The 13,214-nt window shown below is 35.7% G+C and overlaps 3 protein-coding genes across 3 annotated transcripts in view; 2 read left to right on the top strand and 1 right to left on the bottom strand.

Annotated features, from left to right (window-relative positions):
- The window catches only part of LOC108670723 (ras-GEF domain-containing family member 1B), a 303,823-nt gene that overhangs the window by 30,083 nt on the left and 260,526 nt on the right, over positions 1-13,214 (top strand). The gene's annotated exons all lie outside the window — the stretch shown is intronic.
- Positions 3,466-4,597, bottom strand: LOC125179205. Its single transcript, XM_047884610.1, has 2 exons — positions 4,189-4,597; positions 3,466-3,575 (listed from the first exon to the last, which is right to left on the bottom strand). Exons 1-2 carry the CDS (start codon positions 4,492-4,494, stop codon positions 3,567-3,569), a joined length of 315 nt encoding a protein of 104 aa, XP_047740566.1. The 5' UTR covers positions 4,495-4,597; the 3' UTR covers positions 3,466-3,566.
- LOC108670721 lies at positions 8,153-9,248 on the top strand. The gene is made up of 2 exons (XM_018158209.2): positions 8,153-8,531; positions 9,105-9,248. The coding sequence occupies exons 1-2, from the start codon at positions 8,227-8,229 to the stop codon at positions 9,112-9,114; spliced, it is 315 nt and encodes a 104-aa protein (XP_018013698.1). The 5' UTR covers positions 8,153-8,226; the 3' UTR covers positions 9,115-9,248.

Raw genomic sequence — 13,214 nt, forward strand, 5'->3', positions numbered from 1 at the left:
TTGTAAATAAATAATTCTACATTAAAATAAATTAAGCACCTATTTTATGAAACTTGTTATTAATACGTTGTGATAACAATCAGAAAAATGAATTGTAGACCATAAACAGTAAGTTCACTACCATTAAAGAAGAAGTAGGAAGGAAAATACGCTGAAAGAACACTCACTATGCACAAGCTCTTGAAGAAAAATGGGATGCATGTCCTGGCTGGATTTTCTTGCACATCTAAAGATTGTGTGGCGTTCGTAACATCTTTATCGTCGAGCATCTGAAGTTCTTTGTCCGTAGTCAGTTCTAGTTCAGACAACTCGTCGGCGGACAGCGCGGGAGCTTCTGCTTCATCCGCGACCACCAGCGGACTGCCCGCGACTTGGAGGACAGTTTCCGCGATGACGACTGCGATGCACAGGAAAATTAGAATTGACTTTGCTGTCGTCATCTTGGACGCGATTTACGTTTGTTGTGAAGTGGACTAATGGCAACCGGATTTTGGTAGGACTGATCGAGAGGCCGTACCGTTGTGATCTAAGGCTTGCCGCGATCTCACAAAACATTATATACTTTTGCTTGGAGTAGTAACCTTGCAATAGCGTTTATGGCCTTCTTCATACCCGAGATAAAGTTGGGAGATGAACTAAATTAGCTTGATGTCAACGGTAGTATATGTAGGTGGAATGAGGAAAACTCGTTTGTCTACTCTTTTCTCTGCGCGTTTTTCTACTCGCTTCTCTATTCATTTATCTACTCGTTTCTCTACCAGTTTCTCAATTCGTTTCTCTATACTCGTTTCTCTACACGATTCTCTGCTCGTTTCTTAACTCGTTCCTCAGCTCGTTTCTCAGCTCGTTTCTCTACTCATTTATCTACTCGTTTCTCTACTCGTCTCTTAATTCGTTTCTCTAATCATTTATCTACTCGTTTCTCTACTCTTTTCTCAATTCGTTTATCTACTCGTTTCTCTACTCGTTTCTCTACTCGTTTCTCTGCTCGTTTCTCTGCTAGTGTCTCTACTCGTATCTCTACTCGTTTCGCTACTCGTTTCTCTACTCGTATCTCTACTCGTTTCTCTGCACGTTTCTCATATCGTTTCTCTACTCATTTATCTACTCGTTTCTCTACTAGTTTCTCTACTCGTTTCTCTACTAGTTTCTCTACTAGTTTCTCTACTAGTTTCTCTACTAGTTTCTCTACTCGCTTCTTTACTCGTTTCTTTACTCCTGTCTCTTATACACATCTAGATGTGTGTTTCTCTACTAGTTTCTCTACTCGTTTCTCTACTCGCTTCGTTACTCGTTTCTCTACTCGTTTCTTTACTCGTTTCTCTACTCGTTTCTTTACTCGAGGTATCCGTATACAAGGCATTTCGTGCTAACGATTCTTATACGTTAACTCGACGTCATAAAAATTGCAAAATTTTATTAATTACTCGTCTCACGTTTCAAAAGATAGAATATTTTGTCTATAATGTCTTATGCCTGAAAGGAAAATATATGGTGATTATGTGGATGCCATGAGGAAAGAGACGTTCATTTTCACATGTTAAATAGATTGTCGATTTTTCTGCGTCTATGCTATTGCAATGCCTACTATTTCTATTAGTCAGTGGAATTCTTAAGTTTTTTATTTTTTATTAAAGATTTTCTTCTACTTTAGTCCGTGAGAGCACATGATACTCGTTTCTCTACTCGTTTCTTTACTCGTTTCTTTACTCGTTTCTCTATTCGTTTCTCTACTCGTTTCTCTACTCGAGGTATCCGTATAAAAGGCATTTCGTGCTAACGAGTCTTGCACGTTAATTCGTCATAAAGATTGCAAAATTTTATTAATTACTCTTCTCAGAAGATGGAATATTTCGTCTCTAATGGCCTATGCCTGAAACGAAATATATGGTGAGTGTGTGGATGCCGCGAGGAAAAAGACGTTAATTTTCACATGCCTAAAAAAATTGTCGTTTTTTTGCGTCTATGCCGATTATTGCTATACTCACTATTTCTATTAGTCAGTGGAATTCTTAAGCTTTTTATTTTTTGTTAAAGATTTTCTTCTATTTTTTATTCTTCTATTCTGTGTTTGATATTTTTTCAATTCACCGAGTTCAGTTTAATATTTTGTGACGTGAGCAAGGCAAGGGTTGCTTAATTATATTTTATCAATTTGTAATCCTTACTTCAGCATTTAAATTTTTGTATAATTTCATCATCCCTCTACTGATTGAAAAATAATTATTTTATTAAGGCTCCTAATGTAGTAGGGTCAATAGAAACCTTGTCCTATCAGCTCAATTCAGTCAGAATTACTGATTCTAAAACTGTATTCAATTATTACGATAATTATAACCGGGAGCTCTTGGTTACTAATAACTTAACGTTATATTAGCTAATTATTCTTCTGATCTGAAGCGCGACGGAGTAATTATTTCTTTAATGAAATGATGAAGCGATGGCGACTAAATTATCTATTTCCCTAAAAATTTTGTAAGGGTTATCGGTAACAATTATGTTTTAGAAGTTTACAATGTGACTAAAATATTTAAATCACTTTGTTACATTTTTTACACTTCTGGGTATACAGTCAATATATATTTCTGCACTTGTTTTTCTACACTCGTCTGTTCTTATGTTCTCCGCCGCGCTCAGATGGTCAATTGTTTATCATAATTCTTTCTGAATTAGTCTCATAATTGAAAAATGTTGAATTTGAACTTCGAATTACGTACAAGAAAATAAAAGCTTTAATGAACCAGAGAAATTTGAATGATTCTTAATGTTTAAAAACATTTCTTGATATATATGACTGAGGCTATTAATTTTATTTCGTGAGGCGTGACGGCCTAATTCACTTTTTTTTATTCTAGAAACATTATTTCTGGAGTCTCAAGTTTCCTACAATTTCAAATATCGTTTTGGTTGCTTCAATGTTAAATTACGAGCAACCGAATATACTAATAGCTAGATATGTAATGAAGTTGGAGCTACCTATTATACATTCTTTTAAATTTGCTTAACCAAAATAATCACTTGTTGATATTTACATCAAACATCGAATTGATTCCGATTTCCATTTTTGTTAAATATTCAGTTAATGTTGAAAATTTTCAGATTCGAGCATTGCCTATTTTTGTGTATAAAAATGTTCTCACATATTGAGCCTCGCATTTTTGCATTAAGCTTCGCAAAATCAAAAGCTCTAGGGCAATATTTTGTAAATAAAATGTTTTTCTTGTATAATTATACGATTATCTGCACGCTGATCAAATTAGGATGAAATTCGAAAGCGCTAAATTCTGTTGCAATTCAAGTTCGCTCAATACGTCTTAGAATGAGAAGTAAATTTGCGAATTCAGCGTGACTGAGAAGAATAAAGAAAAACAAACTTTTAATTATTTTTTTTTCACTCTCAAACAAGTTATTTAATTCATACATTTTACTTCCTTATAAAATAATTTTCATGATATAACTGCATGATTATGCAGTTATATTTGAAATTTTTGCCAGTCAGTTTTTTTCCTGAAAATCCAAATCGCCGCTCGTGGGGGAGGCAGCTGGCTACGTTTCTCGCCACCAGCTCAACCCGACTGAAAAATAAATATTATTTTTCAACCAAAATCAAAAGCCTGCTATAAAAAAGCGAGTATATTATATACCTTCTATAGAAGCGCTATTTACTAGTAGTATGTAGCGAAAATATTCTATGCTTTAGGCTAAAAAATGTTATAGGAGGGTATTAGAATAATTTTTGAAGATGACATGAATATTTTCTAATATATATCATTTTACCTGCATAATCTTTAATTATTTTTTATGAACTTATCAATGTAGAGCACATTGCAAGCGAGAGGAGATTAAATTTTGTCGAATTATTTCTTTTTGGCTCTAAATGATTTTTTTGTCAAAAGAGAAGTCGTTATTCTATAAAAGATGCCATTGGTGATTAATATGAAATCTTGACCTAAATTTTGAAGTACAAACAATTAATGGACGATTTACCATCCTTTATGAGAACATTCAAGGAAGAAAATGCCTTATAAAGGCACAGTTGTTTGCATAGCTAAAGTAACTGTCAGAATGTGATAAAGCTGAAAAGAAAACGCGTACCTATAGCACTATTGTTGCGTTGCCGCGATAATGATGCCTATAGTTGAAAGAACAGGTGGGATTTGCTCGTACAGATAAAAAGATCATACTTACTGTGCAAAATTGTTTGCCGAAAAGAATGATGCACATCCCTTTTGCTGGGAATGGAATCGTCTCTTGCACTCCCAATACGTGTCCGTCGTCCGCTCGACGGACACGCAATACGTGTCCGATACCATCTTCGAGCGCCTGCAATTGAGGTTCTTTATCCAAAACCGATTGTAGTTCAGACAACTCGTCGGCGGACAGCGCGGGAGCTTCTGCTTCATCCGCGATCACCAGCGGACTGCCCGCAACTTGGAGGACAGTTTCCGCGATGACGACTGCGATGCACAGGAAAGCGAGGGTTGATTTGGCCATCTTTATCTTGCAGTACAGTTCTCCGGATACAGTTTTTTTTCTGTGAAAAGAATTGCCTGGCGCTTCAGGTAGGACAGGTAGCCTTCTGGACAGGTAGAGGGTCCTTTGCGTTTCTGAATGCTGCTGCGCCACCTCAAGACTTAAATACTCTCGCCTAGAGCTGCAACCACTCGAGTTTGACATTCTTCGACCCTGATGCATGATATTGCATGAGATTGTCGATAAACGACAATCACAAGATGCATGATCACACTTACACGAGATTGTCTATAATCGAAAATAACTTCTGCTGACCAATTCATTGCATATAAGTAAATGTTGAAGCCTCTTCCAACATGCCCATTTTCATGAATTCCTGAAAATTATGTTCTCATGTTAGGAACTTTAGGTGTGCTGAATATTAGTAGGTGTTTTGAATAAATGCTCGAAAAGTTATTGAACCATAAAATATCTTAATGGTTTAATTCTTGTAAATGCTTGTTCCTAAGCTTCCATTTGATATTCACCAGGCGAAGTATGACAGTCGTATGTTATAGTGCCACGAGAAATGGAACAAAAATCATTCAAAACCTCTCGTTAATGACAAAAACAAATTCATTGCAAATCATACAAAAAACCAACGTCGACAAAATGAGATAAACAGCTATATAATTTTCTTTGCTCCAATTTGTACTCGAAGAAACTGATATTTTCACGGACGATTCCTCGAGGCAAATGCGTGGGAGTGTTGAAGTTATTCTAATGCTTGAGCTCCATTAAATTTCTACATTTTTCCGCACCTCAATGGAGCATTTTAAATGGACGTTGGTATCTGCGTTACAAGTTTTAGAAATGAATGACATTTAGCGCACATTGCGGTGCATTCGGAGCGAACTTTACTGTAGGTTATTCTTGATTGTTTTTGATCAAAATTCGATTGAACTCGATCATCTTTTGGAAGTTCGATTTGTGAACACTTTATTCACCGATTAATTACAGGCGGTAAGAACTGACATTAAACTGTATATAGATTTATTATTTCATATTGGAATTTTTACAACGAAATAGAATTGGTTTGCCCATTTCCTTCCACATTTATTTTCTTGAAGCTAGGCAAAATTAGTTTTTTAATGCAAGTTTTGTTAAAGAGAGAGTAATTCCTGTTAAAAATTATCTAGTTGTTTATCTAATTTTGTCGACATTGATTTTTTGTATGATTTGCAAATTCGTATATAAGGTTCCTTAGTGGCATTTTATCATAATATTATCTAAAATTTCGAAATACCATTGACTATTCATTCACTCTAACAGTCTAGTTAAAAAATCTGTGCTGGTCTAAGGCGGCTGCTTTGTTGAGATTCGTGTTTAGAACAATGCAGCTCCAATTAAGTCGATTCGTTAAGTTCAATGAGCACATTTAAAAAAGACTGATTATGTATGTTCTCATCTTCTCAACTTTTACATCATCAATTTTCCCTGGGGAATTATTTAGTAACTACTGGATAACTATGGGTATTATATGTTGTACGTTCATCGAACCAAAACTGAAAAAATGAGTAACTAACCTCAATTTCTGCAGAGAAACTCTTATCTGCGAAAAACTTTACAGTTTTTGCCTGATATTGTGACCCACTAGACCCACTTGACCCATTTGACTCACTTGACCTACTTGCCCACTTCTTTTATTTAAAGCAATAATTGAGCCACTCATGTCTGCCGTAAGGTTGCTTATCAATTTTAGTCCTCAAGCCTGCTTGACTGGAGGACCAATAATTTCATTCCTTGAAAGCGTCCTCTTGTGAATTTTTGCCATATAATGTTAATGGCGAAGTTGTAAACTTTATTGGACTCGCTGAAGCTTAATAGGTCAAATTTATAGACAATATCATCGTTCGAAAGCATTTACTTTCTCCTCATGATGTCCTTATTGATTGAAATACATTCGTGAATTATGATATTAACTATAATGTTCAATGTCGCGCGTTATCGAGAAAGATCACATCATGTATTGCATGCTGAGGTTGACAGTCCTGAACAATAAATGATGGAGCTTCTGTAAAGGAAAATATTCGTTACTCCTGGACTTAAAGCAGCATCGCAATTTCAAACATCATTAAGTTATTGTTGCAAGATAAAAACGAGCTATTCTCGGGAATACAAAATTCCCGCGTTATGGCCCACTGTCAGATAAATAGTAGGATATATAGCGAACCACATCAGTATTTCGTTTAAATTTCAATGGTCGCCACCAACTCTCCGTTCGCCAGGTTTACTTTGGGGAACTATATGAATCGGCGAACAAAATGGCGATTTGGAAAGTTGTACAACTCCAGAATCGAGCAGTGTCTTTAATTCCTGTTTAGCGATCTTTAATTTGACTTCTGACCGTTGACGTACTCTAGCAAATATTGGTTTGACCGAAGTAAGTAAGATGGAGTGATGAACTTTAGGCTTTGGAATAATATTCAGAGACGAAACTGATGGTAAAGTTAAGAATTTGAGTTTTTCCAACAGTTTTGCGATGGGCGTAGGAAAACTAAAGTAATTGTTGATCACGCGATGTGTTACTGCAGAAGTCACTGCAAATGCATGCATTTGAAAGGGCCCACCCTACAGAGTGTCGGTTTATAACACTGCACCTATAAAATGCTGGAGTGTTTCATGAACAGATGATGCTAACGGAATTTCAAGCGAATATCAACTGTAACTCTTATTATTTATCTGCAATAAAAGACAATAATTTTAGCTCAACAGGTCACAAAAAGTTCATACTTTAAATGGAGAATATAATGCGCGAAGGTCCCAGAATTTAAGAAATTTTAGACGCTATTTTTCATCGTAGTATGTATTTCAGTATTTCAATAATCGTAGAAAAGAAAGTAAAACTTCGTTTAAATTGGTCTACAGTTTGGCTACGAAGAAACCTCTAGTCAAGTCCAACACCAAGCAAGCGATTCGTCAAACGTTTGATATGTTCAATGAAAAGCCTTGAACAAACCCTTGCCTTGCGCCAGCCGGTAAAAAAGTCTACAACTTTTTCGTCTATATGATCCAATTATTCTTCTGAGTTCATCATTTCAATAATCGAACTTCAAAATTCCTCCCAGTTTTAACCGGTTCAAAAGACTAATGTCGGCAACGTCGTGAGTTGAGAACACTAAGTTAATAGGATAAAAGCATTCGTAACCCAGGACGAGATAGAAATTATTTATGGAAAGTTTATTTCTACGTTAACATCAAACGAGTGTTAGTGAGGTAATCTTCAGTTAGTCTTAATTCCGAAAGTGACTTGAAAAACATGTTATGCACGCAATGCTTGAAGAAAATAGCAAACAAGAATGAGGTTAAGGTGCTAGGTTAGCCGATACTTCAATCAGATGTAATTTTCGCAAATCCTAAGAAATAATTTGCAGGGAGATAAATACAGATAACTGTTATTACGCAATCGACTAGGCTCAACTTGTAGAACTATTTCGTTTAATCGTACGGTGATACATGTGTGGAATTAAGTATTAATAAATGTTTCTTTTGGTTACACGTGGCGGCTTCACAATTATAGACTCAGCAGCTCACTTCACACTTTGGGGTTGAAGAATGTCGTAAACTCGAGTGGTTGCTGCTTCCTGCTGCAGGAGTATTTAAGTCTTGAGGTGGTGCGACGGCATACAGAAACAAAAAATCCCCTCTACCTTGCATACTGAAGCGTCAGGCGAATTTCCTCAGGAGCAAAGCACCTTTTGAACAGCAGCTAAGATGACGCTCGCCAAGTCAACCCTCGCTTTCCTGTGCATCGCATTCGTCATCACGGAAACTGTCTTCGCTCAGCCGGTCCAAGTTGCGGACAGCCCGCTGGTGGTCGCGGATGAAGCAGAAGCTTCCGCGCTGTCAGCCGATGAGTTGTCTGTACACGAATTTTCTTTAGATGAACTACCAGCACTTCGGCAGTTCTTGGATGAAACAGTAGTGGACGACCAAAAAGATTTCGGACTTCAAGAAGACCCAAACCGGAGAGGGCGCATTGTGTGCCGACGTAATCCAAGCGGAGGACTGACATGCTGGTAAGTTGTTGCAGAAGATCTTCAACATATATTGGCTATCCGTCAAATTTATACGCGATACTGGAAATGAATTTAAACTTGATACAATCAGAGTTACAGATGTCAAGTTTTTTTGGTAAGGTAGAAATTATGCCCATCAGGTGGCCTACTTACAAAAAATAATATGCTTAATCTCACGTAAATTCACTAGCCTGACAAAAAAAAACATACAATTGCTAAACTAATGAAATGGTCATGTTTGGCGACTTCGGCATGGCTTCTTCGGTTCACAACATGTCCCTCGAGGCCTGGATAGTCCACGACTGACCAAATCATTCTCAGAACATCCGCTTGTCCTTTCAGTTGAGGCCTGACGGTCATTCCGTCAAGCATAGTCAATCATGATAGGAAGGATAGTTTTAAAAGAGTTTAATGCATAGAAAAAATTCAACTGTTGTACAAAACATTTGCATTATCGAATCAATATGCACTCTAAAAACGTCAGATTTAATACATTATATAACAATTGACTATGTAATTTGATTAGTGTAGATGCGAATTATAATATAGTTATCATATAAATTTACATTGCAGGTTTTCGTAAACGTACTGAACTCGCAGGGCTGAGGAGAAAACCTGATGACGGCGCTCCGAGCTGTGAAGCGCGCTTACGATACGGATTGTTCCATCATCAAAATAATAAATAAAATTTTCAACATAACGTGCAATTATATAAACATTCACAGTATTCATTTAAAATAAATAAAATTATAAAGCACCATTTGGCCTGCTCTCTATTTATTTACCTTCCACTCTCGACTTCCACCAAGGGCATTTCTTCTCAGATGAGCTAACGATCTTTGCATTACATGCTTTCAAGAGAAAAGCAATTCAGACGCAGAAGCAAACGAGGCTTTCTGTAGAATAAACCTTAACATTCTAAATACGTTGAGACCGATTTCGGCTTCGGAAATTTTGGCCTTAAGAACGTGATCAAAATGTAGTTATCAACATAATGTGTCTGATATATTTAAAATGCCTGATGCGTCTAACATATTTAACAAGCCTTAGTTGTCTAACATTTAGGCACAATACAGCTCGAAAATTTTTATAATAATCATTTTCCACTGTGTGAACATACGATTATCAATGAATTTTCTGAAGTATTATATTTTGGTTGCGTTCCACAACTTTCATCTTGCAAAATTTGCCCGATAAAACCAGAAGAAAATACGATATTTATTTATTGTCAATTGATTAATTATATCAACCGTTGTCTCATTGCGATGTTATAACAAATGTGCAAAGTCAATAAAATCAGCATCTATTGCTCGCCAACTGATAAGATGAAACGCTTTCCATGTTGATTAATCAGATATCAGGCATTGTTATGCCATGAGCATGGGCATAACCCTTCAAGTATGACTATTTGATGGATGTTTCCTAATGAACAAATTATTTCCCTTTGTAATCATTGGTGTGATATTTCAACTATATTCATTTGAAACTATCTAGATGCAAGTAGTATTTTCGCGCCTTTTTCTTAGATTTTTTTTGAGAGACTTCTTGACTGTCCAGGGTCCAGAATTACCTTGTCGCAGCTGCAATGCGTCTTCTGTAGCGTCTGGGAAATTTAATGAATGTTCCAGGCTTTTATTATAGTAGCTTTAGGTGCCTAATAACTGCTGAGATAAAAGTGAATATGACTAATGTGGACTAATAATTCAGTTTGAAAGACTGGACGTATATCATTCAATATAAGAATTAGATTCATGAGATATATTGTCTTGTTGTCCGTCGTTAGTAGAGGGTTTGCAATGGACTCATGTTCGTTTTCTTTTGTTACTTAGTAGGAATTTTATCTTACACTGTTTACGGTTACTCCATTAGCAATATCCAATCTTTTACATTGTCTAACGATTGCTATGTGTATTTCCTGTACGTAGTAATTATTTGCAACCAATGTTAAGAATTAGACTACAAAAGAAACAGATATATGAAGTACTTACATCAGGCTTTACTACACATTGGAAAACATGACAACAAGAATTAAACTCGCCAGCTTTACTCTAACGAAAATACAAATATTTTTATTTGGTTACACTTTGATGTCTGCAACTCTGCTTCACGCCTCCTAGGACTTACATCGTATTTTGTAATAAAATTAATGCCGAATTTCCTGTTTCGGGGGTTATTTTGGTTCGAGAAATTATAGCGTAAATCCTAACTGATTTGATCTAACAGTTTTACCCGTCTTTCAAAGCCGTCATAAACAGGTAAATCCTATTGTTCTTACAAAATGAATTGGTTTTATTGTGCAAATAGTGACACGCTTTATGCATGTTACACTGATAAGTCCTAATGCCGGACAAAACTGAGTTGGGATGGCTCTCAAAAGTGGAGAGAAGTGCATCGCTACTTGGACAAAGTCCCTCAATTTTTTTGAGAGTTTGTTTTGTATAGTGTGTCCATATGTCACGTGCGAGGTTCTTACTTATGCAATGCAAGTTAAAAACGTTTCCGGGCTGCGCAGCGGCGGTGGCAGCTTGTCGCGCTTGGCGCTCCTATGGACTTCAGTCAAAGTTAATTACTTCCCTGTTATTCTATGTGGTTTGCTAATTTTTCTCGCTTGTTTTATTATATATTTCGGAGTCCTGCTCCATTGTCAAATTGTCAGTTCGAAAATTCTAGAACACAGATAAATCAGTAATTAGTGCAGTAAAGATTACAACAAAAAACCTAAGCTGTAAAACCTACCTATTTACAATTTCAGGCGGGTAAGAACTAAAAGCTAAATTCAAACTAGGCCACAAGATCTAAATCACTTTGTTACATTTTTCCACTTCTGGGTATACAGTCTCTATATATTTCTGCTTTTATTTTTATACACTCGTCTGTTCTTATGTTCTCCGCCGCGCCCAGATGGTCAATTGTTTATCATAATTCTTTCTGAATTGGTTTCATAATTGAAAAATGTTGAATTTGAACTTCGGATATTACGCACAAGAAAATAAAAGCATTGAAGAACCAGAGAAATTTGAATGACTCTTGATGTTTAAAAACATTTCTTGATAAATTTGACATAGGTTATTAATTTATTTCGTGAGGTTTGACGGCATAATTCACTTGGCTTTTATTCCAGCAACATCGTTTCTGGAGTCATTATTTATCTTACATTTTCAAATATTGTAGTAAATGTAGTTGCTTCAATGTTAAATTACCTGCAACCAAATATGCTAATAACTAAATATTTGATGAAATTGGAACTGCATATTTTACTTTCTTTTAAATATAAATTTGCTTAACCAACATAATTACTTGTTGACCTTTTCATCAAACATCGACGTTATTCCGATTTCCGTTCTTGTTGGGTATTCAACCTCAGTAAATAATGACTCGGGTGCCCAGGGGTCGTCAGCCCCTTCAGGTAATTTTATGTTAAAAATTCTCAGAATCATTCATTGCCAATTTTTGTGTATGAAAATGTTATCACATATCGAGCTTCGTATTTTTGCACTAAGCTTCGCGAAATCAAAAGCTCTAGGGCTTTATTTTGTAAATAGAATCTTTTTCTTGTATAATTATACGATTATCTGCACGCTGATCGAATTACGATGAATTTCGAAAGCGCTAAATTCAGTTGCAATTCAAATTCATTCAATACGTCGTACGCGTTCTTTCCTTGAATGAGAAGTAAATTTGCGAATTCAGCGTGACCGAGAAGAATAAAGAAAAAACAAACTTTTAATTGTTTTTTTTTTTACTCTCAAACATGTTATTAATTCATACAGTTTATTTCCTTATCAAATAATTTTCATGATATAACTGCATGGTTATGCAGTTATATTCCAAATTTTCGCCAGTCAGTTTTTTTCCGAAAAATCCAAAAATAGCAATTCTTTCGTTTTCTTGCGAAGCATTTTTGATGAACTAATGTAAATGTCTGATTGTGAAACCATTATCTAGCCAAGTATATACCTTTACTTATTTCAACCCTTATTCATGCGTTGCGTACATGAAAAGGTTTTAAAACGCTTTCTTAATTGAGAAAATGTGGATGTGCGAAGTTGATGTGTTGAAATTATCCCTAGCTTAGACATTATACTAAAAATTGTCACTTGGACCAGGTACAATTTAAAGTGTGTACTATTCGATCCTTGAAAGTAGTTCCATCATTAGAGTTTCAGTAAAGTAGAAGCGCAAGATCAGGAAAACATTGAATTAACAAGTTAACGTATGAAATTATCTCCCAAATTATGAAGGTTAAAGTGTAAATCTTTGTTAAATGCGGTAAAATTTTAACGCAATATTTAGAAACAAATTGAACTGAAGTTATTGTATTCCATTGCAAGCTAGAGCGACGAGTGCCAAGGCCATATAAATATTTTACTGCTTGAATTTCAATAACCCTTACTCGTTAATAAAACACCCGAGTATTATTGCCTCTTCTGTTGACCCCTTGACCTACTTCTACCTGTAATAAAATGACTTCTCTACACGTGACGTCTGCTAAGTGTATTTATGTTTCTAAATTACCTGATTCCTGGAAATGCTTCTTAGCGTAGTCCTGCGCGCTTTCAGTTTGAAGGAGCTTTCGTGTGCGTTGTTACATTGAAAAAACATGGTTCTGAGAATTGTAGACTTTTTAGCACAATAATTAACTTTAAATTTCATCTTTATTCATTCATAAAAATTTTCCTTTTT

This window comes from Hyalella azteca, unplaced genomic scaffold (genome assembly GCF_000764305.2).
Source record: "Hyalella azteca isolate HAZT.00-mixed unplaced genomic scaffold, Hazt_2.0.2 contig15709, whole genome shotgun sequence".
NCBI classification, from domain to species: domain Eukaryota; kingdom Metazoa; phylum Arthropoda; class Malacostraca; order Amphipoda; family Hyalellidae; genus Hyalella; species Hyalella azteca.

Excerpts from the sequence above, each read along its gene's own strand:
- LOC125179205 (XM_047884610.1), bottom strand. The coding sequence starts at position 4,494 with ATGGCCAAATCAACCCTCGCTTTCCTGTGCATCGCAGTCGTCATCGCG.
- LOC108670721 (XM_018158209.2), top strand. The coding sequence starts at position 8,227 with ATGACGCTCGCCAAGTCAACCCTCGCTTTCCTGTGCATCGCATTCGTC.